The sequence below is a fragment of the Periophthalmus magnuspinnatus genome, chromosome 21 (genome assembly GCF_009829125.3).
Source record: "Periophthalmus magnuspinnatus isolate fPerMag1 chromosome 21, fPerMag1.2.pri, whole genome shotgun sequence".
Classification (NCBI taxonomy): Eukaryota; Metazoa; Chordata; class Actinopteri; order Gobiiformes; family Gobiidae; genus Periophthalmus; species Periophthalmus magnuspinnatus.
In genome coordinates, this window is record NC_047146.1 from 2,526,262 (window position 1) to 2,553,491 (window position 27,230).

The 27,230-nt window shown below is 46.9% G+C and overlaps 1 protein-coding gene across 1 annotated transcript in view; it reads left to right on the forward strand.

Moving 5' to 3' along the window:
* Positions 1-1,404: 1,404 nt before the first annotated feature.
* Positions 1,405-27,230, forward strand: part of LOC117389436 (insulin-like growth factor-binding protein 5) — a 40,097-nt gene continuing 14,271 nt past the window's right edge. Inside the window, exon 1 of the mRNA XM_055230612.1 lies at positions 1,405-1,966. Coding sequence (XP_055086587.1) covers positions 1,630-1,966 — 337 coding nt within the window. The 5' untranslated portion in view covers positions 1,405-1,629. The remainder of the gene's footprint in view (positions 1,967-27,230) is intronic.

Genomic DNA, 27,230 nt, shown 5'->3' on the forward strand with positions numbered 1-27,230 from the left:
CCCCTACAGGACACTCCCCCTATAGGACACTCCCCCTACAGGACACTCCCCCTACAGGACACTCCCCCTACAGGACACTCCTCCCACAGGACACTCCCCCTACAGGACACTCCCCCTACAGGACACTCCCCCTACAGGATACTCCTCCTATAGGACACTCCCCCTACAGGACACTCCTCCCACAGGACACTCCTCCCACAGGACACTCCCCCTACAGGACACTCCCCCTACAGGACACTCCCCCTACAGGATACTCCTCCTATAGGACACTCCCCCTACAGGACACTCCCCCTACAGGACACTCCCCCTACAGGACACTCCCCCTATAGGACACTCCCCCTACAGGACACTCCCCCTACAGGACACTCCCCCTACAGGACACTCCTCCCACAGGACACTCCTCCCACAGGACACTCCCCCTACAGGACACTCCCCCTACAGGATACTCCTCCTACAGGACACGCCCCCTACAGGACACAACAGAACAGGGAGAGAGAGACAAAGAGAGACAAGAGACAGAGAGAGACAAGTGAGACAGAGACACAGAGAGAGACAACAGAGAGAAAAGAGACAGAGAGAGAGACAGAGACAAAGAGAGAGACAAGTGAGAGAGAGAGAGAAAAGAGACAGGGAGAGAGACAAGAGAGAGAGACAAGAGACAGGGAGAGAGACAAGAGAGAGAGACAAGAGACAGAGAGAGAGAGAGACAAGTGAAAGAGAGACAGAGAGAGAGTCAGGAGAAAGACAGAGAGACAAAAGAGAGTCAAGAGAGAGACATAGAGAGAGAGAGTCAGTGAGAGAAAGACAGAGAGAGAGAGGGACAGAGAGAGAGAGAGACTGAGACAGAGAAATAGAGAGAAACAGAGAGAGAGACACAGAGAGAGAGAGAGAGTGAGACAGAGCGACAGAGACAGACAGGGAGAGCAAGACAGAGAGAAAGAGACAGAGAGAGAGCGACAGAGACAGAGAGAAAGAGCGACAGAGAGAGAGACAGAGAGAGAGCGACAGAGGCAGATAGAAAGACAGAGACAGAGAGCGAGATAGAGAGAAAGACAAAGAGACAGAGAGAGAGAGACAGACAGAGAAAAAGAGCGACAGAAAGACACAGAGAGAGAGAGAGAACCAGAGATAGAGCGATACAGAGAGGGAGAGAAATAAAAACAGACAGAGAGAGAGAGAGAGAGAGAGAGAGAGAGAGAGCTCCTCGCGTCTTGCCCAAAGGAAAAAAATGTCTGGCTCGTTGCCAAGCCGTGGAACAAGTGCCCTCCCCTCCTCCTCCCCTCCTCCTCCCCTCCTCCTCCCCTCCTCCTCCTCCTCCCTCCTGTCCTCCTCCCTCTCCTCCTCCCTCCCGCTGCTCGGCTCTTTCAGGGTTTGGGCTGTTTTTAAAAAGGCTCGCAGCGCTGCGCTGGATCAGTGCGCTCAGAGCCGCGGAGACAGACGCAGAGACAGACCGAGGACAGACTCTCTGCAGCGGACTGGACCCGCGCTGACGCCGCGCTGAAGCCGCTACACGCGTGTCATCTGAGCCCAGCTCCCGGATAAAGACTTTGGCTTTAGTCTGAACAATCGGATTATCTTTGAGCGGCATTGTGCCATAGACCCCCGTTCTCCTCGACTCTGCCCGGGACCATGTTAGTGAGCGCGCCCCTCTTGGCCACGCTCGTGCTGCAGTTCAGCGGCTGCCTCGGCTCCTATGTCCCGTGTGAACCGTGCGACGAGAAGGCGCTGTCCATGTGCCCGCCGGTGCCCGTGGGCTGCCAGCAGCTCGTGAAGGAGCCGGGCTGCGGCTGCTGCCTCACGTGCGCGCTCGCGGAGGGTCAGCCGTGCGGTGTGTACACGAGCACGTGCACTAAAGGGCTCCGCTGTCTGCCCCGGAGCGGAGAGGAGAAGCCCCTGCACGCGCTGCTCCACGGCCGAGGCGTGTGCACCAACGAGAAGGGCCACAAACCGCCCCCGCCGCCGCCAGGTAGGACCGGCACCGTGCGTAACGACGCACAGCTCCAGGGCTGCGCTGTGAGACAGAGGCAGGTGGATGTGGGGCAGGTGGATGTGGGACAGGTGGATGTGGGGCAGGTGGAGCTCACGGGAGTGAAAAAAGTTTGTCACTGTGGTTCAGTCCAGACTTTGGCTTTAGATTCTGTTTGAGTGGAGCCGGATCGCGCCGCGGGTCTGGAGCTCCTCTGTGCGGGACGAGGAGCGCACGGGTCTGCGGCAGGTGGAGTGTGCGCGGGGCAGTTTGCGTGGTCATGTTGGGTCCTGTGTCCATGTCTCCTCTGGTCCTGTGTGTCCATGTCTCCTGTGGGTCCTGTGTCCACGTCTCTGTGTCCATGTCTTCTCTGGGTCCTGTGTGTCCATCTCTGGGTCCCGTGTCCATGTCTGGGTCAAGTGTCTCCTCTGGGTCCTGTGTCTTCTCTGTGTCCTGTGTCCGTGTCTGGGTCCTGTGTCCGTGTCTCCTCAGGCTCCTGTGTCCATGTCTGTGTCCTGTGTCTTCTCTGTATCCTGTGTCCATGTCTCCTCAGGCTCATGTGTCCATGTCTCTGTGTGTCCATGTCTCTATGTGTCCATGTCTCTGTGCGTCCATGTCTCTATGTGTCCATGTCTCTGTGTGTCCATGTCTCTGTGCGTCCATGTCTCTGTGCGTCCATGTCTCTGTGTGTCCGTGTCTCTGTGCGTCCATGTCTCTATGTGTCCATGTCTCTGTGTGTCCATGTCTCTGTGTGTCCGTGTCTCTATGCGTCCATGTCTCTGTGTGTCCGTGTCTCTTGTCCACGCGGTGAGTGTCGTGCGCTTCAGTCTAAACATTGGCACAGACGCGGTGAAACTGGAGCGGCCCCAGAGGCGCAGCTGTGCCCCGCGCGCTCCAGACGCACGTGACGCAGAGCCGCTCGTTAAAGTTGTCCAAATGCTCGTCTTTAGTTCCCATGTTTGGTGGGACCTGCGGAAAAGTAGCGCGGATTATCATCTTTGGACCGCGCCGTGTTTCTTTTGGCAGCGGCGCGTGAGTTTTTTGGCAGAGCGCGCGCGTTTATGAAGATTAAGAGAAAAGACACGCAGAGAAACACCGCGTCACACGGAGAACCCCCCCGAACCCCCGGGAGCCGCGGGACGGGTCGGGTTCCGGTGTCTCCGCGGCGGGACGGGACCGGGCACCTGCACTGACCCGCGGCTCTTTGTCTGCACGCCGAGTCTCGTTCTCGTTCACGGGGTCACGGGGTTTGACTCGGGGCGACTTTTTGCGCAGTAACGTCCGGTTGCTATGGTAACTGTCAAGGTGCAGCACGTAACTTTTCTAGGGGGGAGGAGTCTGCCACGTGCCTGTCTCCGTGTAGATTATTGCTTTCTTTCCCAGAGATGTTCCGTATTTGGCTTTAAACTTGGTTATTTCCATGGAGACAAGCAGCAAATGCCAAGTGACAGTTACCGGCCTGGTCTGCGGAAAGCCGAGCTCACTCACAAGACAGGTTTAATGTCATACTGTGGAACATTCCTGGCGACGTGGGATCATCTCCACGGAGACGAGCGTCGGAAAAGTTACACAGTGGACCTTTACGTTGCTGCGATACACCAGTTTTCCTTTAAACTTGTGCCTGGAGTTGTTTTTTCGGGTCATTTTACACATTTTTCGAGGGGTAATCCGACTCGTTTAGACCGTCTCCCACTGCGTGATGTCATCGGGTGGTCATTCAGAATCGCTCCTCTGTGTTCGTAAAGTCCGTTCGTTTTCGTCTGCCTCATTCCCACCGCTCGAACCGCACTCAGATGTCGTTTTTCAGCCTGATTTGAACCGCTTCCCTGCGCAGATGGGGTCCTTGCGCCCTCTGCTGGTGTTAAAGTGAAAGTTTTAAGTGTTTTAAAGCAGCAGCACGAGGGTTTAACTTTGACATGTTGCTTTTTGGACAAACGCCGAGCTCTGGTGTCATTTTCTTCCCATTGAAATGCATGAGACGCTCCCCCTGGTGGCTGCGACTGGAATTGCACTGTCTGTCAAACTTCGGGTGTTTAAATCTGGACGTTTCCTAAACTTTTTCAACACTGATTTGACATTTTATATTTAAGTTATAGTGTTTGATAACTTTCTGCTGTTGTTTTAGGCTGTTACTCTTGCACATTTTACGTTCAAACTGCCCGTTGTTTCGTTTTTATTCCATGTGATCAGGAATTTTACGTTAAAATAATTTAGTCGGATCAATAAACTCGGCCAAAGTGACGCTAACGACCTCAAAACGCTGCAAGAAGCCAATTAGCAACACAAAATTAACTCCACAAAGTAACTTTTCTGGTCTACCTGTTTGCCGTTATGTACGTATTATAGCTTTAAACTTATCTGTCGCCATGGAGACGAGCAGGTGACGCCAGAAGAGCAATTCAAAGGTCAGATCTGTGGTGAAGCGAGCCCGTTTGCCCGTTTTCTGATCTATGTTCTAACGTTTCCTCGTCACACACAGACCTGGAGTTGTGTTTTGTTTCATTCTCACATGTTTAACACAAACACTGTATATTTAGGCTGAGTAAACACTCTGTTCCACCTTGTGATGTCATCATGTGGTGATATAGGAAGTGCTTCAGTGTGTTTTTAAACTCCACACACCTTCATTTCTAGATTTGGATCATTTCAGATCTGGAATTGCTAATCTACAACTGAACTAAAGGTAAAATGAGCTGTTAACTTGAAAAAACTACCTCTTGATGACATCACAAGGTGGAACAGAGCGTTTTGAGCTTTGGAGATGTAACAGACTAAACAAAACACAACTCCAGGTCTGTTTTTGAGGAGGAAATGACATTAGAACACGACTTAAAGCTACAAGAGTCAGTTTTGTGTCACCTTTAAAGTTTTTCTGCACAATAAAAGCACCTGTACTTAACTTTAATGTCATACTGTGGAACATTCCTGACACAGTGTACCTGTACATCAGCACGTCTTGAATCACACTGTCCCGTGGCATCGTAGCCCGTTCGCTCGGGGCCTGCGCCCCAGAGGCTGTAGCTCAGTGGGATTAGCTTAAAGCTTTAGCGTGCGAGCGCCGCAGACTCAGACGGCTCAGTTTGCACCAGGAACACAATGAATGATTTATCAGTGTGCAAACACGAGCAGAACGCACAAGAGAGACAACGCAACGTGTGTGTGTGTGTGTGGGGGGGGGGTGTATGTGTGTATGTATGTAGGGGTGTGTATGTGTGTGTTTATATGTATGTGTGTGTTTGTATGTATGTGTGTGCATGTATGTGTGTGTATGTATGTGAGTGTGTGTGCGTGTATGTGTAGGTGTGTGTATGTGTGTGTATATGTGTGTGTAAGGGTGGGTGTGTATGTGTGTGTATTTGTGTGTGTACGTGGGTGTGTATGGGTGTGTGTGTGTTTGTGTGCAGGTGTGTAGGGGGTGTGTGTGTGTGTGTGTATTTTGGTGTGTATGTGTGTGTGTTTGTGTGTAGGTGTGTATTTGTGTGTGCGTGTGTTGGTGTGTATGTGTGTGTGTTTGTGTGCAGGTGTGTAGGGGGGGTGTGTGTGTGTGTGTATTTTTGTATGTATGTGTGTGTGTTTGTGTGTAGGTGTGTGTGTTTGTGTGCAGGTGTGTAGGGGTGTGTGTGTGTGTGTATTTTTGTGTGTGTGTGTGTGTGTTTGTGTGTAAACTAAAAGTATAAAATAAAATCTAAACTGATCAAAGTCATAATGAGACTCTGGGCTCAAGTTTTACACAGAGTCCAAACCTCCACTCGACGAGCCTCGGACGGGGCCACGAGGAGTGTGCTGGTGTTCACTGCAATCAAACACACACAACACACACAACACATACAACACACACATCCTGGCATTAGTTAGCATTAGCTTTAGCATTAGCTTTAATGTTCTTGGCTCACATTGTCTGGCAGATCCGGTAAAGACGAGTCTGGTAAAGATGTGAACTAAATGACCTCCTGATGATGTCACTAGATGGAACCAACCATTTTGAGTCGGTTTAATGAAGTTGTTGTAAACTTGTTGTTGTAAACTTGTTGTTGTAAACTTGTTGTGAGAGTTGGATGGTCGTTGCTTTTGTTTCAAAGTCCAGATCACCTGTCAGAGCTGCACCTGTCAACTGCAATTCTGTGTGTGGAGAGGGGGAGGGATAAAGGAGGGGTGAAGAAGAAAGGGAGAGGACGAGAGGAGAGGTGCAGGAGAAGAAAGTGAAGGGATAAAGGAGGAGAGGATGAGGAGGAGGAGGAGGAGGAGGGGGGGGGGGGGGGGGGGTCCTTCCTGTGGTTTCCGCAACAGCTGTATCCACAAACACAGTGACAGACAGGAGCAGACTGGACAGTTCAACTATAAATGGACAGAGCTAACCTGCTAGCCGCCGCGCTACAAACAGGAAGTGAGCGCCATCGACTCTGGCTTCAACTCACTTTCTATTGAAAAACCTTCGCTCCTCTCTCTGTCTCTGCTGCTTCAGACTCGTTGTTTTGGTCTTAAATGTTCGTATTAACCCTCCACATGATCCTGGAGGTTTTATTTAGTTATTTTGTCTCTAAATCAGGCGTCTTCTTTTCCTAAGGCTGCTCACGCTAGTGTTAGCAACAGGTTTGGCTAAGCACCTGCTCCCTGCTAAACTAGCTGTGCAGGCGGGAAAAGGTATTACCTTCAAAAATCCTCGCTCTGGATTGGCTCTTTGGTTGCTACGATACTCGCGGTCGGAATTAGCGCAACGCACGATTGGCTCTTTGTTTATTATTTTTACTCTTTAGTTTATTATCGTTTATCATGAAAATACTTCTACTACAACCACGTCTACCGTTACTACTACTACTACTACTACTACTACGACTACTATTACTACTACACAATCACTTTTTGCATTATTTGTATCACATGAAACACAGATTTTTTCGATTATAGTTCTTGTGAATGGGAGGGGTGAGTGTGTCAAAGTGGGAGGGGTCAGTACTTGAGAGTGGGCGGAGCCAGGGCTTGAGAGTGGGCGGGGTTTATAAACTTGTGATCTGCGGAAAACTCGACTTGTGTAAACCCAAAGCCACAGTTGTTTCTTTGTCCCGGCGCAGCGTCGTCTGTCACCGAACTCGCGCTGACGATTCACATCTGCTGCAGCCACTCGCACCACGCAGCTGTTCAGAGCGATGTGGCTAATGCTAGTGCTAATGCTAGTGCTAATGCTACAGCTAATGCTACAGCTAATGCTACAGCTAATGCTACAGCTAACGTTAAAGAGGCAAACTCACTTTTAATAGAAATGCAGTTTAGTCCAGGGTTAGTCTCGGTGTAGACCTGATCAGGCCCTGAAAGAGTCATAGTAAAATTTTGGTTCAGGTTCTAGTTTAGTCCTGGTTTAGTCCTGGTTTAGTCCTGGTTTAGTCCTGGTTTAGTCCATATTTAGTCCTGGTTTAGTCCTGGTTTAATTCAGACCTAGACTGTGTAGTCCTGAAGTGTTGTAGGTTTAGTGCATGCTGGGGTCTCTCTATGTTGCATGTGTCCCTGGTTTAGTCCTTTTCCGATCCTTGTTTAGTCCTTGTTTAGTCCTGGTTTAGTTCTGGTTTAATCCTGGTCTGGACCTGGTTCAGTTACTTCTTTAGTTTTGCTTCAGTTCTGGTTCATTGCTTGTCCAGTTCTGCTTAAGTCACTCCTTTTGTTTTGCTTTAGTCCTGTTTTATTCCTGTTTAAGTCCCTGCTTCAGTCATGTTTCAGTCCTGGTCTAGTCTTGTTTTAGTTCTGCTTCAGTCTTGTTTTAGTCTTGGTCTAGTCCTGCTTTAGTCCTGCTTCAGTCTTGGTTCAGTGCTTGTCCTGCTCTGCTTCAGTCACTCCTTTAGTTTTTCTTTAGTCCCTGTTTGAGTCCTGCTTCAGTCCTGCCTCAGTCCTGTTATAGTCTTGTTTAAATCCTGTTTTAATCCTTTTTTTTAGTCCTGGTCTAGTCTTGTTTTAGTCCCTGTTTTAGTCCCTGTTTCAGTCTTGCTTCAGTCCTGATTTAGTCCTGCTTCAGTCCTTGTTTTAGTCCCCGCTTCAGTCCTGGTCTAGTCCTTGTTTTAGTCCCCGCTTCAGTCCTGGTCTAGTCCTTGTTTTAGTCCCCGCTTCAGTCCTGGTCTAGTCCTTGTTTTAGTCCCTGTTTCAGTCCTGGTCTAGTCCTTGTTTTAGTCCCTGCTTCAGTCCTGTTTCAGTCCTGGTCCAGTCCTGTTTCAGTCCCTGTTTTATTCCTGTTTCAGTCCTGTTTCAGACCTGCTTCAGTCCTGGTCTAGTCCTTGTTTTAGTCCCTGTTTCAGTCCTGCTCTAGTCCTGTTTCAGTCCTGCTCTAGTCCCGCTTCAGTCCTGGCTCAGTTCCAGCGGGTCACGTGTGAAACGCTCCGTCCTCTTCTCATTAAACGTTTGACAGTTAAACTTTAGCGGCTGATCTCACAGGTGGGACGAGTTTCACCAAAGAGCTTTAGACCATCCATCACCGCGGCAACGCAGAGCGAGCAGAGATACAGATCAACAAAGACATTTTTCACTCACACTGGAGCTTTAAAAGGTAATGGACTTCACATGTACAGCACAGGCAGCACATGCAAACTGTGAGGCACCAGGAGTCCAACCCACGACCTCTGAGGCGGCACACGAGCTTTAAACACACAAGAAACAAAATGCTCTACTGCGGAACATCCTGCTGTCAGTGCAGTGGTGTTGTTTTATTTAGTTAAAGATGTAAAATACAATCTCCATGGAAACAAGTTAAGATTAGTCTTTATTGCCTCCTGTAGCGAAATATGCCCTCTGCATTTGACCCGTCCTTCAGTGTCTCTGGGTTAAACCTGAATTTGACCCATGCTTCAGTGTGGCTGTGTTAAAGCTACATTTGACCCATCCCTTAGAATTTTTGGGTTAAAATGCATTTGACCCACCCTTTACTGTCTCTAGGTTTGACCCATCCTTCAGTGTATCTGGGTTAAACCTGCATTTGACTCATCCTTCAATGTCTCTGGATTTAATTTGCATTTGACCCATGCTTCAGTGTCACTGGGGCAAACCTGCATTTGACCCATGCCGCAGTGTCTCTGTGTTAAAGATATTTTAGTATTTCTGGGTTAAAAATCCATTTGATCCATCTTTCAGTGTCTCAGAGTGAAACCTACATTTGACCCATTATTCAGTGTCTCTGGGTTAATCCTGCATTTGACCCATGCCTCAGTGTCTCTGTGTTAAGGCTACATTTGACCCATTATTCAGTGTCTCTGGGTTAAACCTGCATTTGACCCATGCCTCAGTGTCTGTGTGTTAAAGCTACATTTGACCCATTATTCAGTGTCTCTGGGTTAATCCTGCATTTGACCCATGCCTCAGTGTCTCTGTGTTAAGGCTACATTTGACCCATTATTCAGTGTCTCTGTGTTAATCCTGCGTTTGACCCATCCGTCACTATCTCTGGGTTAAACCTGCGTTTGACCCATGCTTCAGTGTCTGTGTGTTAAAGCTACATTTGACCCATCCGTTAGTATTCCTGGGTTAAAAATGCATTTGGCCCATCCTTCAGTGTCTCTGTGTTACGGCTGCATTTGACCCATCTCCAGGTCTTGGTCTAGTCTTGGTCGGGACTACCTCAGCTGGAGGATTTGACCCGTCGTTCATGTTTTGGGTTGTTGGTAGAACATGCAAACTCCACACAGAAAAACCCGGGAGTGGAACCGGGGACCTTCCCGTCGTGAGGCGAGTCTGTACAGCAGCAGAATTCCCGTGTAACTGAGTTTGTCTTAATGGTGAGAGTTACTGAACCTTTCCACAGCGTTCCGTGTTAATCCCTCTGTACTTCCTCTTCTGACTCCTCTCTGCTCCACAGCTGTGAAACAAATCCCGTTTTCAGCTCCTCTGTTCCCAAACATGTGACTGCGATGACCACATGAGCTCCGAAACATGAAAAAACACTCCGGGTTTTCCTGCGCCGCTCCTCCATTCTCCCAAACCGTGGAGCGAGCCGCGGCATTGTACGGCTCCGCGGGGAGTTTCAGAGCGTTCCGAGGAAACGCAAATGGACATGTTCGGAGCTGTGTTTGAACAATGGCGCACAGTGTTTCAGGAGCGCTCTGCAGCTCATCAGGAGTTTAATGGGAATTCTGTCTGTCGTGAAAGTTCCGAGGCCGAGCCAAGTCACATTAAGGTCTGGAGCACGGAACAAACGCATTAGTTTATCTGGAAAGACGAGGTTTGAGGAAAACTGAGGGAGAACTCGGATACACGGACGTAAAACAACTGTATGTGTCTGTGCGTTTAGAGTTTGAACAAAAAAAAATGACCTGGAGTTGTGTTTTGTTTCATTCACACATGTTTGAGTTTATATTTCCAAAGCTCAAAACGCTCCGTTCCACCTCGTGATGTCATCAAGTGGTAGTTTTCAAGTTAACTCCGCCTCCTTTTACCTTTAGTTCAGTAGAAGTTTGACAATCCCAGGACTGAAATGATCCAAATGATTCTAAAAATGAAGGTGTGTGGAGTTTAAAAACACAGTGGAGCACTTCCTGTATCACCACATGATGACATCACAAGGTGGAACAGAGTGTTTTACAGTTAGAGAGAAGAACTCAGCCTAAATCTGCAGGTTTGTGTGTTAAACATGTGAGAATGAAACAAAAAACACAACTCCAGTTCTGTTTGTGACGAGGAAACGACAAAAAACAGTGTGATATGGAACTTTAAAATAGAGGAGTTTTCAGGTTTATTTTGCTCCTGGTTTAGTCCTGGTTTGGTCCTAGTTTGGTCCTGGTTTGGTCCTGGTTTGGTCCTGGTTTGGTCCTAGTTTGGTCCTGGTTTGGTCCTGGTTTGGTCCTAGTTTGGTCCTGGTTTGGTCCTGGTTTGGTCCTGGTTTGGTCCTGGTTTGGTCCTGGTTTGGTCCTGGTTTGCTCCTGGTTTAGTCCTGGTTTGGTCCTAGTTTGGTCCTGGTTTGGTCCTGGTTTGGTCCTAGTTTGGTCCTGGTTTGGTCCTGGTTTGGTCCTGGTTTGGTCCTGGTTTGGTCCTAGTTTGGTCCTGGTTTGGTCCTGGTTTGGTCCTGGTTTGGTACTGGTTTGGTCCTGGTTTGGTCCTGGTTTGGTCCTAGTTTGGTCCTGGTTTGGTCCTAGTTTGGTCCTGGTTTGGTCCTGGTTTGGTCCTGGTTTGGTCCTGGTTTGGTCCTAGTTTGGTCCTGGTTTGGTCCTAGTTTGGTCCTAGTTTTGTCCTGGTTTAGTCCTGGTTTAGTCCTGGTTTAGTCCTGGTTTAGCCCTGGTTTAGTCCTGGTTTAGTTCTGGTTTAGTCCTGGTTTAGTCCAAAATGACCCCTTCCTGTAGTTCCAGGTCAGATCTGTGGAGGGGCGTGTTTTCAAATCTAAACCTTCACAAAAAAGACGTCTGTGACTGAATGTTATATGATATAAGATATAAAATATAATGAAGTTATAATTAAGTTTAATGCTACACTGTGGGACATTTCATCAATGTCTCCATGGAGAAATCCCCTACCAAGAAAAAGCGACGTATTGTGCCTTTAATCAACAAATGTAATAACAAACCAAACGTTGTGATGCAAAGTGAGGTTACAAGGTCACGTTACAGGTCAGGTCTGTGGGGAGGGGAGTAAATGCAAGATATATACAAACATAATACTGTACTGCGGAACATTTCTACACAAAGTGATCATCAACATCTCCATGGAGACGCAAACAGCTGAAAACGTAAGATAGTGAGACAAATGTAGAAATAACAAACCAAACCTAACCCATCTGATCCAGTTTATAGGTCAGATCTGTGGAGAAGCGAGTAAATCTAAGAAATATACAGATGTAATACCGTACTGTGGAACATTTCTACACAAAGCAACATCTCCATGGAGACGCAAGCAGCTGAAAAAGAATGTTTTCAAAGGTATATTTTGATCAAAAAAAGACACCTTTGAATAAATGCATGTTCTGCAGCTGTTTAATGCCGCACTGTGGAACTTTCCAAACCAAGCAACCGCCACCATCTCCATGGAGACGCCACTGGCATAGTTTCTTACCACAAAAGTTCCACAGTGTGTCTTTAATCCACAAATGTAAGAATAACAAACCAAAGAGGTGTTTTCAACTTCACAGTCTAGATCCAAAATGACACTACCAGGCCAAGTTACGGACCAGATCTGTGGAGAGGCGACCCTGTGGCATCTCCATGGAGACGCCATTGGCATAACTTCTTATTAGAAAAGTTACATAGTTCAACTTTAATCCACAAATGTAGAAATATCAAACCAAAGCAGTGTTTTTTTTTAAAGTTACGGACCAGATCTGTGGAGAGACGACCCTGCATCGTCTCCACGGAGATCTCACAAGTAGCAGAAAAGTTCCACAGTGGGTCTTTAATCCACAAACGTAGAAATAACAAACCAGAGCGGCGTTTTCTGCGCTGTAATCCAGATCCAAAGTGTTAACCCCGGGCTGGCGCTCTCCCCTCGCCGCTCGCCGCTCGCCGCTCGCTGGGATGTTTTCGTAGAGCGCTGCGTTTAAGGGGCGCGCGCCAAAATAGGAACTCCGACCGCCGGAGACTCCCGACTCGGACACACCCGGCAATTCAGGAGCGGAGCGGGTGACCACAAGGGGGCAGCGCGCGTCCCAAACCCAAACATACATGTGGCACCAGACCACAAATTACACATGTGCAGTAGAGCGTCAGATGCCCTCCCGTCGTACTATAGTCTCATATGTTTGCGTCAGATGCCCTCCCGTCGTACTATAGTCTCATGTTTGTGTCAGATGCCCTCCCGTCGTACTATAGTCTCATGTTTGTGTCAGATGCCCTCCCGTCGTACTATAGTCTCATGTTTGCGTCAGATGCCCTCCCGTCGTACTATAGTCTCATGTTTGTGTCAGATGCCCTCCCGTCGTACTATAGTCTCATATGTTTGTGTCAGATGCCCTCCCGTCGTACTATAGTCTCATGTTTGCGTCAGATGCCCTCCCGTCGTACTATAGTCTCATATGATTGCGTCAGATGCCCTCCCGTCGTACTATAGTCTCATGTTTGTGTCAGATGCCCTCCCGTCGTACTATAGTCTCATGTTTGTGTCAGATGCCCTCCCGTCGTACTATAGTCTCATGTTTGTGTCAGATGCCCTCCCGTCGTACTATAGTCTCATATGTTTGTGTCAGATGCCCTCCCGTCGTACTATAGTCTCATATGTTTGTGTCAGATGCCCTCCCGTCGTACTATAGTCTCATGTTTGTGTCAGATGCCCTCCCGTCGTACTATAGTCTCATATGTTTGCGTCAGATGCCCTCCCGTCGTACTATAGTCTCATGTTTGTGTCAGATGCCCTCCCGTCGTACTATAGTCTCATGTTTGCGTCAGATGCCCTCCCGTCGTACTATAGTCTCATGTTTGTGTCAGATGCCCTCCCGTCGTACTATAGTCTCATGTTTGTGTCAGATGCCCTCCCGTCGTACTATAGTCTCATATGTTTGTGTCAGATGCCCTCCCGTCGTACTATAGTCTCATATGTTTGTGTCAGATGCCCTCCCGTCGTACCATAGTCTCATGTTTGTGTCAGATGCCCTCCCGTCGTACTATAGTCTCATGTTTGTGTCAGATGCCCTCCCGTCGTACTATAGTCTCATGTTTGTGTCAGATGCCCTCCCGTCGTACTATAGTCTCATGTTTGTGTCAGATGCCCTCCCGTCGTACTATAGTCTCATGTTTGTGTCAGATGCCCTCCCGTCGTACTATAGTCTCATGTTTGTGTCAGATGCCCTCCCGTCGTACCATAGTCTCATGTTTGTGTCAGATGCCCTCCCGTCGTACTATAGTCTCATATGTTTGTGTCAGATGCCCTCCCGTCGTACTATAGTCTCATATGTTTGTGTCAGATGCCCTCCCGTCGTACTATAGTCTCATATGTTTGTGTCAGATGCCCTCCCGTCGTACTATAGTCTCATGTTTGTGTCAGATGCCCTCCCGTCGTACTATAGTCTCATGTTTGCGTCAGATGCCCTCCCGTCGTACTATAGTCCTGTATGTTTGTGTCAGATGCCCTCCCGTCGTACTATAGTCTCATGTTTGCGTCAGATGCCCTCCCGTCGTACTATAGTCCTGTATGTTTGTGTCAGATGCCCTCCCGTCGTACTATAGTCCTGTATGTTTGTGTCAGATGCCCTCCCGTCGTACTATAGTCCTGTATGTTTGTGTCAGATGCCCTCCCGTCGTACTATAGTCTCATGTTTGTGTCAGATGCCCTCTCGTCTCGCTCTGACAGTCGGACACGGCGTTTGCTCCGAAAGACAATCCTCAAATCATCAATAATTCAGCTCAGATTAAGGTAGAATTTATAGAGTCTGAAAACGAGTCTCCGCGTCTGTCAGGAGCTAAACCAGATTTTAAAGACACTGTGTAACATTTCCGCATGCTGATTTTATTACTTTGCTTTAAAAGTTCCACAGTACGACATTAAACAGCTGCGTTGCGTCTTATTACAGCTGTTTTTTACCGCTCGGATTACCTTTATTTATTTACTTTCACGGTGAGCGGGGTCGCCTCTCCACAGATCTGACCAGTTTGTCTTAACGGAGACTGGTAAACACAGGCAAAACTATAACATCTCACCGGAAAAAGTTACACACTCCAGCTTTAAAGTGGGATTAAACGCGTAAACTCTACCCATAACTGACTTAATCTGAAACAGGGCTGCTAAAGTGGGCGGAGTCTGGAGGACAGGTGCGATCGGAGACACCTGTGATCTGTAACCGGGGCAGTTCTGCGTGATGTCACCAACTACTGGAAACTGCAGTGGCCACTAGAGGCAGCACACACTGTTTGTTTTTTTTACCCAGTTACCAAGCGATAAAACAGTAGATAATGGTCTGAAAACACAATATACACAGTTTAGGAGCAAAAATAAATAAATAAAATAAAACTTTAAATTTAAAAAACAATTTAAAAAAATATTTAAAAATAAAAAAATAAAGAAAAAAAGAAAAAAGAACAAAAAAGAAAAATGTAAACAACCAAAAAAAGTATTCATTAATAAAAAAAAAATGTAAAAAAAAAATTAAAAAATAAAATTAAAATATAAAAAAATAAAATTAAAAAAGAACAAAAAGAACAAAAAAGAAAAATGTAAACAACCAAAAAAAGTATTCATTCATTTAAAAAAATAAATAATTAAAAATAAAATTAAAATATAAAAAAATAAAATTAAAAAAGAAAAAAGAACAAAAGAACAAAAAAGAAAAATGTAAACAAACGAAAAAAAAGTATTCATTCTTTTTTTTTTTTTAAAGTGGGTTTAGTGTTGAGTTCATCCAGCGTTGAGGTTTGTTTTTTTTGCCGTGTAGCGCCGCTCCGCTCTCAAACTCTCCCCTTTAACCCAAATCGGCGCTGGCTTGTGGCGTGTTTGTCCTGGTCACGCAGAGGAAGCCTTAAACCCGCGGATCCCTCGAATGCACCACTCTCTGTTTAGAGTTTTGATCCTTTAATTGTTCTGGGGCCTATTTATACGACGCGAGCAGAAACACAGGAAACTTTTTGATTGCGAAGAATATGTCCGAGCACAAAGCCGCTATGGGAACGAGGCGGCGCGCGGGTTTGGGACGGAGCGAGAGAAAAAGAGCTCAGAAAATGGAGAACTTTGGACCTGGGAATTATCGATAAATCACCGTCGCGGATCATCGTAAAGGCGCTGTACCTGGTTTTTAGCGTTTTAAAAAGGTGAAAAACAGTTTGCAGTGGTCCAAAGTTACTCCTCAATGACTTTATGCATTTAGAACATCCTAATTACTCACCGTGATGAATTTATAAGCGCTTTTCACTACTTTCAGAGACGAGAGGAGGTTTGTGTCGCTGTAAAGTTACACAGTACGCAGTGGACTTATTTTGACCTGAAAAGCTGCATAAATAGTAAAAAAAATAAATAAAAAAATAAAAAAATAAAAAACCCTCATAACTCGGAATGTTTAATAAATGAAATAAAAATAAAATAAATAAATTAAATAAACTTTAAAAAAAAATAAAATTCAAAAATTACAGAAAACAGACAAATAATAAAAATAATAAAAAACTGAAATAGACAAAACAATGAAATAAAAGTTAAAAAAGTATATATCACAAAACAAAAATGAAAAAAATGGAAAAAATATATATATATATTTATCACAAAAAATATAGAAAAGAAACGAATGATAATAATAAAAAAATGAAATAATCTTTAAAAAATGAAATAAAAGTTAAAAAAAATGGTGGATGCTTAAAAAACACATTTTTTTTTTTTTTTTTTTTTATTTAGGTCATTTTTACTTCCCGTAGTTTAAGTCGTGATAAGTTCAAGTGTAAGTGACAATTATAATCGTTTATATCGCCAAAAATCTCGAAGGTTCAGTTTATCTACGGCTAAAATTTGGTGAGTTTAACGTAAGAATCATAGGAGCGAGTGAAGATCTAAAAGTGTCAGTGACTTTTGTGCAGATCTGTACTGGGGCAGGACATATTTTACTCAAAAACACGAGGAAAAAAATCTGTTTAAGTTTCTATTTTAAGTTAAAGTGACACTGTGTAACTTTTCCTGTGGAGGGTATGTCATATGTTTGTCACCGTGGAGATGTTTTTGCTTTGCCTGGTATCGTTTGACATGTGACATTTACCAAACCGTTTTAAAATCCTTAAAAACCTGTGATCCTGTGTGCGGACTCTCCATAGATCTGACGTGTAACTGAGTCTGTTTACATTACCTGTGGCTTCCGTGGTGTTTTTTTTTTTTGTTTCGTTTGGGGTTGTACACGGAAACGCAATAACATCTGCAGAGAGACAAGCAGATTTGACATTTTAAGGCTAAGATGCGCGTCAGATCTGCGGAGAGGCGAGCGCATTCACAGTGAGGATGCGTGTTTTTCAATGTGTTTTAAACGACACATAACGATGTTTCCTCCTCAAAAACAGACCTGGAGTTGGGTTTTGTTTCATTATTATTAGTCTGTCTACACCTCCAAAGCTCAAAACGCTCTGTTCCACCTTGTGATGTCATCAAGTGGTACTTTTCAAGCTTTTAACAGCTACATTTTACCTTTAGTTCAGTAGAGATTGGCGATTCCAGGGGTGAAATGATCCAAATGATTCTAGAAATGAAGGTGTGTGGAGTTTAAAAACACAGCGGAGCACTTCCTGTATCGCCACACGATGACATCACAAGGTGGAACGGAGTGTTTTCAGTTTGAGAGATGCAGGGTTTGTGTGTTAAACGTGTGTGAATGAAACAAAACACAACTCCAGGTCTGTTTGTGTCGAGGAAACGACATTATGAATCAGAAAATAGAGGAATGTGGGACGTTTAAAGTTTGATAAACTTATCCAGTCGACTTTACGTCCTCACTCCGCCTCCTCCGTGCTCCGGTGACTTCGGCGAGGTCAGACCAGAGCCGTGTTTCAAATATTCATGCTCCTGTCACAGTTTAAGTCTGATCCACTCGGCTCCTCCTCCTCTGAGGTCAAGTGTGCACCACCTGAGCTCCACCTGAGCTCCACCTGAGCTCCACCCGCAAACACAACCAGACCACACCCAAGGCCCTCACCCCTACACGGGTACAAAGGGTTTGTTCACATTTGACCTGGTTTAGTCCTTGTTTGGTCCTGGTTTGGTCCTGGTTTGGTCCTGGTTTGGTCCTGGTTTGGTCCTGGTTTAGTCCTGGTTTGGTCCTGGTTTGGTCCTGGTTTGGTCCTGGTTTGGTCCTGGTTTAGTCCTGGTTTGGTCCTGGTTTGGTCCTGGTTTGGTCCTTGTTTAGTCCTGGTTTAGTCCTGGTCTAGTCCTGGTTTAGTTTAAATCACAGCTGGACTTTCAAACACACAGGGCACCACTTGATGACATCATCAGGTGCAGCAGATCGTTTGTTGAGGTTTGGAGACACTTGTCGTCCGATCTCTGAAATTACGTCTGGTCAGGACTTGGAATGTGAGACCGGCGGGAAAACTCTGTCCCGCTGTGGATGTGTCCTTTAGCAAGACACTTCTCCCACGTTGTCCAGTTTGGACGAATCCTGGAGGATCGTGTCCACTTCATGACATCAGCAGGTGGAATGAAGCGTTAAACGATGGAGTTTGGAAACGCTGAGCTCTGACGTTTAAATCGATCGTTTAAATCGCTCGTTGGCGTCGTCTCCGTGGCGATGACACTTCAGACCTTCAGGATCGTCTGAAGTCTCCACAGATCTGACATATTAATGAAGTGTAATTGTTTTCAGACGTTAATTTTTAAACGAGGCGTCTCAGGTGAACCTCCTCTGTCTGTCCTCTCTTCTCTCTCTCCTCTCTCTCTCTGTCCTCTCTTCTCTCTCTCCTCTCTCTCTCTGTCCTCTCTTCTCTCTCTCCTCCTCTCTCTCTGTCCTCTCTTCTCTCTCTCCTCTCTCTCTCTGTCCTCTCTTCTCTCTCTCTGTCCTCTCTTCTCTCTCTCTGCCCCCGGACTCGACTCTGGTCTTTGACTCTTTAGTCCCTGGTCCTTGGTCCTGGTCTAGTCCTGGTCTGGTCCTGGTCTGGTCCTGGTCTGATCCTGGTCTGGTCCTTGGTCCTGGTCTGGTCCTGGTCTGGTCCTGGTCTGATCCTGGTCTGGTCCTGGTCTTGGTCCTGGCCTGGTCCTGGTCTGGTTCTGGTTCTTGGTCCTTGGTCTTGGTCCTGGTTCTGGTCCTGGTCCTGGTCTTGGTCCTGGTCTGGTCCTGGTCTGGTTCTGGTTCTTGGTCCTTGGTCTTGGTCCTGGTTCTGGTCCTGGTCCTGGTCCTGGTCTTGGTCCTGGTCTGGTCCTGGTCCTGGTCCTGGTCCTTGGTCCTGGTCTGGTCCTGGTCCTGGTCTGGTCCTGGTCTGGTCCTGGTCCTTGGTCCTGGTCTAGTCCTGGTCTGGTCCTTGGTCCTGGTCTGGTCCTGGTCTGGTCCTGGTCTGGTCCTGTTCTGGTCCTGGTCTGGTCCTGGTCTGGTCCTGGTCTGGTCCTGGTCTGGTCCTGGTCTGGTCCTTGGTCCTGGTCTGGTCCTGGTCTGGTCCTGGTCTGGTCCTGTTCTGGTCCTGGTCTGGTCCTGGTCTGGTCCTGGTCTGGTCCTGGTCTGGTCCTGGTCTGGTCTTGGTCCTGGTCTGGATTTCTGTCTGACTTTCAGGACTTTAAGACTTGAGGCTTTAACTCGGTTTTTACGAGGGACTGGAAAAAGTGACTGAGGCGTTTGTCTCTGATGAGTTTGCAAGAAGAACAGACGCCATTGTGTTTGTCCCCGCGGACTCACGCCGGACTAAAGCCGCACTCTGACACTTTTCTACGGACGCCTGTGCCACCTGCTCGTCTCCATGGAGATGTCCTCAGTAACGCAGAACTCAGAAATACTTCGAAAAATATGTGTTTTTATCGTGAGCGGTGTCGCCTCTCCGCAAATAAGTCCAGTGCGGTGCTGCGGAACATTCCCGGCAAAGCGTTTCCATGGAGACGAGCACTGGTGGAGGTTGAAGAGGAGGAGCTGAGGAGGCGCTTGTTTCTGCTGCTGCGGATGTAAAGAATGTAAATTAGCCAAAGTGATAGTTTTCAGATTGTAGAGCTAGATTTCCCCGGTGACATGACACGGGGGGGGTTCTACATGCGTGTCTATGGCGGAATGTTCAGCAGTTGCTACAGTAACGCAATTCGCAAAAACTGACAAAAAAAAAAAGTCAACAAAAAACACAAAACAGCACATTTTTAGGAGTCTGTGATCAGTCCTGGTTTGAGTTTATACAAAAACGTGAGAGCGGCTAACGGCTAACGGCTAAACTGTTGGCTAACGCTAGCTAGCTTGTTAGCGTAATGTTGTTGGAGGTTGAGTTGTGTAACAGTTCAAAGGTCACGTGATGTGTTTTTTCTGGTCAGATTAACAAAACAAACTCAGATTAAATTGAAATAAGAAAGGCTCAGACGGAGCAGTGCCCCCAGTTAGCATCGTCTGAAAGAGAGAGAGAAAGAGAGAGAAGAGAGAGCAGAAGTGAGGTGGGAGGAAGAGAGACTGAAGAGATAGAGGGAGAAGACAGTGGGAGGAGTGGAGAGGAGGAAAGGAAGAGGGGATGTGAAAGAGAGAAAAGAGAGGTAAGAGGAGAGAGAGAGAGAAAGAGAGAGAGAGAGAAGAGAGGCCAGATGAGAAACCAAAAGTGAGGTGGAAGAAAGAGAGTGAAGGAGAGAGAAGAGATAGTGAGAGAACATGGGGGGAGGGGTGGAGAGGAGGAAAAGAAAAGTGGATGTGACAGAGAGAAAAGAGAAAGTGAAAGAGAGAGAGAGAGAGAGAAGAGACCAGAGGTGGGAGAAAGAGAGATTGAAGAGATAGAGAAAAAACACGGGGGGAGAGGTGGAGGGGGGAAAGGAAGAGGGGACGTAACAGAAAATAGAGCTACGAGGAGAGAGAGAGAAAGAAAGAAAGAGAGAGAGAAGAGAGATCAGAAGTCAGGTGGGAGAGAGAGAGACAGAAGAGATAGAGGAAGAAGACAGTGGAAGGAGTGGAGAGGAGGAAAGGAAGAGAGGGTGTAATAGAGAGAAAAGAGAGGTAAGAGGAGAGAGAGAGAGAGAGAGAGTGAAGAGAGGCCAGACGAGAAACCAGAAGTGAGGTGGAAGAAAGAGAGAGTGAAGAGATAGTGAGAGAACATGGGGGAGGGGTGGAGAAGAGGAAAGGAAAAAGGGATGTGAAAGAGAGAAAAGAGAGGTAAGACAAGAGAGAGTGAAAGAGAGAGAGAGAGAAGAGACCAGAAGTGAGGTGGGAAAACAAGAGATTGAAGAAATAGCAAAAGAAGATGGAGAGAGGGATGGAGAGGAGGAAAGAAGAGGGGATGTGACAGAGAGAAAAGAGAGATAAGAGGAGAGAGAGAGAGAGAGGATAGTGAGAGCAGAAGTGTGAATGAAGAGGTATGGAAGTATGGGATAGAGAGAGAGGGGTGAGAAGAGAGTGTCAGAGAGAAGAAAGGAGGATAGAAAGGTAGAGGATGTATAGAAAGAAACTGATAGAGGGATTATAAGAGAGGGGAAAAGAGAGAGAGAAGACACAGAGGGATGAAGAGAGAGAGAGGATAGATAGAGGAATGGAGGGAGAGGATAGATAGAGGAATGGGGAGGACAGATAGAGGGATGGAGGGAGAGGACAGATGGAGGGAGAGGACAGATAGAGGGATGGAGAGATAGAGGAGGAGGGGGACATTGCCTTTGAATCGTGTCAGACTCTCAGACGTCGACTATAAATACTCGACTTTAAGGTTTTCACAGAGCCGATCCAACGCCACATAAAGCTTTATTCAGGGACATTTTAGTGGCGTGGACGCAGCACTTTTATGGAGCAGCGTTTGATGTGGATTTTAAATGAACAAACTGAAAATAATGCCATGAAAAAAAAAAAAAAAAAAAGCTGGTAGCGACAGAGAAAGTGGGAGCTGTGGGCAGAGTCTGGAGACGGAGCGGCGTTTAGAATGTGAACTATGGGCCTTAAACACGCGGCTTTACGCTAAATCCACGGGTTTTTTTTAGCTTTTCGACGGCGTTATAACATCGATCCCGCGTCAAGAACATGTCTGACGAGGTTTTAGATGTTTGAGCTCTACACAAACCCTCCTCCAGAACAATGTCGGTTTTATTTTCACGTGTGGCAAATCAAAAATGACAAAAATAAATCAAAAAGTGCGTAAAAAAATATAACCCCCGCAGTGCGTTTCTTACGTCCCGTCAGCTCCGCCCATTTTGTCGCTGCAGAAAAGTCCGCTTCACACAGACGGGATCGTGGAAATGGTAGTAAGATTTTCAGCGCTTCAGGATCTTCTGGTTTCATTTTCATTTTCGACGTCTGCAGAGATGTTTCCTCAAACATTTAAGATCTTGTGGCTCAGACGGGCTCGATTTGCTCGGTTTAATCGCAAAAAAACCTCTAAAGGCTCATTTGTGTTTCTCTGAGGAGCTCGGTCTCCATGTGCTGAAGTCGTTTTTGAAGGTTTCATCACTTCGTTTCTCTAGTTTTTTCCCACATATTCCACAGAGCCGACTCGGCGCGAGAGACTCACCTGTGACAAACACAGATTTAAGCAGGACTCCTGGTGTCGTCTGGTACATTTAGCTTTGTTTGTCTTGGAGGTCGTAGGCTCCTCTTCTGGCTCCTCTTCTGGCTCCTCTTTTGGCTCCTCTTCTGGTTCCTCTTCTAGTTCCTCTTCTGGTCCCTCTTCTGGCTCCTCTTCTGGCTCCTCTTCTGGCTCCTCTTCTGGTCCCTCTTCTGGCTCCTCTTCTGGTTCCTCTTCTGGCTCCTCTTCTGGTTCCTCTTCTAGCTCCTCTTCTTGCTCTTCTTCTAGCTCCTCTTCTGGCTCCTCTTCTGACTCCTCTTCTGTTTCCTCTTCTGGCTCCTCTTCTGACTCCTCTTCTGGCTCCTCTTCTGGCTCCTCTTCTGACTCTTCTTCTGGCTCTTCTTCTAGTTCCTCTTCTGGCTCCTCTTCTGGCTCTTCAGTTTGCCTTTTCCTCTTTGTTTTGGCTCATTTTCGCTCGCTTGTGGCTCTTTTGTGCGTTGTGTCTGATGTTGATGTGTGTTTTACGTGATTCGTCGTCGTGGAGACAGAATAAACTCGTCGTTGTATCAAATGGATCAGGATTTTCTTTATATTTTTACGGACGAGTTTATTATCGCGTCACGAGGGACGGGCGAAAGTTACGTCGGAGAAGATGCGCTCGCTGATGAATCATTTACTGTTTTCGTGCGGCGGTAGCTCGGTGGTCAGGGGACAACTGCACTACGACTTCACAAACCTGGCGCGATGTTCAGTCGTTTCTTTAGCTAAAACGATACAGACTGTGTTGTAATGGCGCTCTGAAGGGGGAGCGACTTAGCACGCAGAGCAAAGTAAGTTCAGACACATTTTAAAACGTGTTAAGACGCTGTTTTGGGGCGAGTACGTCATTTTAAAAACAATAAAATGTCGCTAAATACGTGTTAGCGGTTAGCTACGTAGCCTGTGCGCGTCCTTTGCCTTGAGGTTGGACAAGTTTAACGCAACACTGTGGAACTTTCTTTAGCGCACCTCGCAAGTGATAGCCAAAAGAAGGTCAGGGAATGTGCTCGTCTATTTAAAGCTTCATTATGTAACTTTTCTAGTGGATGGTGTTCCTGTCTATCTTGCATTTCTCTAATTGCAGGTGTTTATAGTGTAAAAAAAAAAAAAAAAACGACCGGTAACGTGGCCTCTGTGTCTCCGCGGACGTCGACGCGCTAAATGTCGCACTGCGGAACATTCAGGGAGACGGAATGAAACGGGCCCTGGTGATGGAAGTTACGTAATTCAGCTTTAATCGAGACAGAACGCAGAGAGTTTCAGGTGTTTTGCAGCGGGACTAGAACAGGTAAACAAACGGTAACTTAGGCTAACGTTTGAATCAGGCTAACAACGATAGCTGGTTGATTATGTTTATGCTTTTTTGGGGCTTTTGTGTGGGTGTTTAGTCTCTGCGCATTTGACCCAACGACAAGAGCTGAACCAGGATCCTGAAAGTTCTAAAGTTTTTGTCCTGACAGATCCAGGTCTATGGGCAGGGCCGGTTCAGAGTATAAGCAGAATGAGCAGCTGCTGAGGGCCCCGAGACCAGCAGGGGGCCCCCAAGAGCTCATACATTTAAACTGAAAATAATGTACGTAGTAAAATCTCTGCTGCTGCTACGTTTGTTTTTGCGTCGGGCAGAGGTGAGGGCAGCTCTGTGTTTACGCCGGAGCAAGGGCCCGACGTAATGTAAACGTAAGAAACGCGTTAAAATCCAACAGAAATGAGGAAAAAAACGTCAAGAATTTTTAAAAATCGCGCCCCCTCCTCTTATCTGTGCGTTCTGCTCTTGTGACTGTGGTCGTTGTGACGTTCCGGATGTTTTCAGTCCGATGTCGGTCGTAAAAACACAAATAAAACTGGTCAAAGTGACGAGAGCGGAGTCAGAACGTGTCAAATGTGAATCGCAAACAGCTGAGCCAGGAGGGGGCGCCACAGACACATTCAGCCCCGGGGCCCCCCTGAAAGCTGGAGCCGGCCCTGGGTATAGATCTACGTCCGACTGTTCTTCTTTGCTCTAAAATGTGAAAACTGCTGACACACTTAGAATCGGGTTCATCTAAACTCCCGCAAAATCTGAAATGTTAGCTTAAATGCTAGTCTCGTCATAGCATTTTGATTAATTTTGCGTTTAACGTTTAATTAAAGACGTTAAATCAACTCTTGAAGCTTTAAGTCGTGTTATAACGCTGTTTCCTTATTAAAAACAGACCTGGAGTTGTGTTTTGTTTCATTTATTATTAGTCTGTAACATCTCCAAAGATCAAAACGCTCTGTTCCACCTTGTGATGTCATCAAGTGGTAGTTTTTAAGCTAACTGCTAACTTTTTTACGTTTTGTTCAGCAGAGATAAGTGGCAATTCCAGGTCTGAAATCATCCAAATGATTCTTGATGATTACTTAAAACCTTGAAAAGCATGAATTCTTACCATTATTGGGCTTGCCTCTCCACAGACCTGACTTGTAACTTGGCCTGTCGGAACATTTACAGCTCCGATATTACCCAAAATAGACTCTTGTGAGCTTTAAGTCACGTTAAAATGCTGTTACGTCCTCAAAAACAGACGTGGAGTTGTGTTTTGTTTCATTCACATTCATCTCCGAAAAGCTCAAAACGCCCTGTTCCACCTTGTGATGTCATCAAGTGGTAGTTTTTAAGCTAACTGCTAACTTTTAGCTTCTTTAGTTCAGTTGGGATTGACAATTTCAGGGTTGAAATGATCCGGATGATTTTAGAAATGAAGGCGTGGTGGAGTTTAAAAACAGTGCGGCACTTCCTGTATCGCCACTTGATGACATCACAAGGTGGAAGCGTTTTCTTTCAGTTGGAGAGAAAAAAAATGAGCCTAAATCTGCAGTTTGTTTGCGCGAATGAAACAAAAAAAACACAACTCCAGGTCCGTTTGTGGCGAGGAAACATCAGAACAGATCAGAAAACGGCGTGACACGGGCCGTCTGAGTTACGTCGGAGCGAAGCGTGTTCCCGTGCGCGTTTTCCCGTTCCGACGCTAATGTTCCGTAATAGCATCGTGTTTCTCTGAGAAGTTCAAACCAGTTGAAGTATGTCCCCTCGGCGCGGTGCAGCGTGGAGGTTTTGGCCCCGGACCGGTCCACATTCCTCCGTGTGGTTTCCCTGTCAGATAAAAATACGCCGGTCATCCCCTGGCATCGCTGAGCGGGCACTCGGCGCTATAATAACCCGGAACGCCGCGCCAAACGGGAGCGCGAACTGTGGCCTCGCGCAACCTCACGATCCCGGGGACGAGCGGAGACGGGCAGACGGGAAGAGGGTCCGGGGGATTTTTAAAGGTCCTACGTGACGTGGAAATTACTCTTTTACGAGATGTTACTTCCTCAAAAAACATCTCCAAAGCTCAAAATGCTCCGTCACCACCTTGTGATGTCATCAAGTGGTAGTTTAAAGTTAAAAGCGATTTGTAGTTTGACGTTTTACCGAAATCCCAAGTACGTTTTTCTGACGAGGATACGGCGATAATAACGGAATAAAAACGTACATAAACCTTTTGTAACTCGTGGTAACATTGTTCGTTATTGTAGATTGGACAACATGGGTGAAGTGTCTTGCTTCAGGACACAACCACAGATCTTTTGGTTAGCGGGCGAGCGGTTCTAACCACTGAGCCACTGTCCTCCATTTGAAAAGCTCTGTTCCACTTGATGATGTCATAAAGTGCTGCAGTCCGTGTTGTTCGTTTCATTGTCTGGGTCTGGTTGTTTGCGTAATTCCCTACAGGGGGCAGTATTTAGGGGACGCAACGTTTTTTTAGCGGCTCTCGAGATTTCCCACGATGCACCTGGAGAAGTAGCGTCCGGCGCCGGTCGCTAGGTCAGTCGGTACGGACCACAATGCACCGGGAGAGTTCAAAAATACAACAGCGGAAAGACTTTATCCGGACAAAACACGACCGGTTTATCTCGCTGTGGATCCTGATTACGAAATAAAACAAAAATAAACCGTTACAACGTAAAGCTGCTAGCATTAGCCGCTAACCTTACGCGAGACGCCGGAGTCACATGACCCAAAATTTAGCGAGCTGCGTCTGAATCGGTCTGTGAATGACGCACTAGAGTCTGATAAAGAGCGCGCGTCTGACTCAGATATTACCGTTAGCCTTGATTATCTCGTTAGCTAGTCTTCATCAGAACTACGTTAGCTCGACGGTATGACCCGGCGACACGGGAAGAACATGCATGTTTGAGCAAAATGTGTTTTTCCCAGTACAGACTTATTGTAAAAACAGATCTTGAGGTAAAAAAAAAAGTCCACAGTAGAGTTTATTGTCTGGTAATCAGGAATTGCGTGTTAGCATGCTAGCTGTTGTTAGCTTTACGGTGACGGTAAAGGTCCACCCTGGTCTGTCAAAGTTGTGAAAATGCTTATAAATTCATCCTGGTGAGTAGTTAGGATGATCTGAGTACGTGAGGTAAGTGAGGAGTTAGATCTGTTTTTCATGTTTTTAAGTTGGCGAAAATACTGCTGTCTCGTTTAAGTACTGCTGTCTCGTTTAAGTACTGCTGTCTCGTTTAAGTACTGCTGTCTCGTTTAAGTACTGCTGTCTCGTTTAAGTACTGCTGTCTCGTCTGAGTACTGTTGTCCCGTTTGAGTCCTGCTGTCTCCTCTGTGTCCCTCTGTCTCCTCTGTGTCCCTCTGTCTCCTCTGTGTCCCTCTGTCTCCTCTGTGTCCCTCTGTCTCCTCTGACTCCCTCTGTCTCCTCTGTGTCCCTCTGTCTCCTCTGACTCCCTCTGTCTCCCCTGTGTCCCTCTGTCTCCTCTGTGTCCCGCTGTCTCCCCTGAGTCCTGCTGTCTCCTCTGACTCCCCCTGTCTCCTCTGAGTCCCTCTGTCTCCTCTGTGTCCCTCTGTCTCCTCTGTGTCCCTCTGTCTCCTCTGTGTCCCTCTGTCTCCTCTGACTCCCTCTGTCTCCTCTGTGTCCCTCTGTCTCCTCTGACTCCCTCTGTCTCCCCTGTGTCCCTCTGTCTCCTCTGTGTCCCGCTGTCTCCCCTGAGTCCTGCTGTCTCCTCTGACTCCCCCTGTCTCCTCTGAGTCCCTCTGTCTCCTCTGTGTCCCTCTGTCTCCTCTGTGTCCCTCTGTCTCCTCTGACTCCCTCTGTCTCCTCTGTGTCCCTCTGTCTCCTCTGACTCCCTCTGTCTCCCCTGTGTCCCTCTGTCTCCTCTGTGTCCCTCTGTCTCCTCTGACTCCCTCTGTCTCCTCTGTGTCCCTCTGTCTCCTC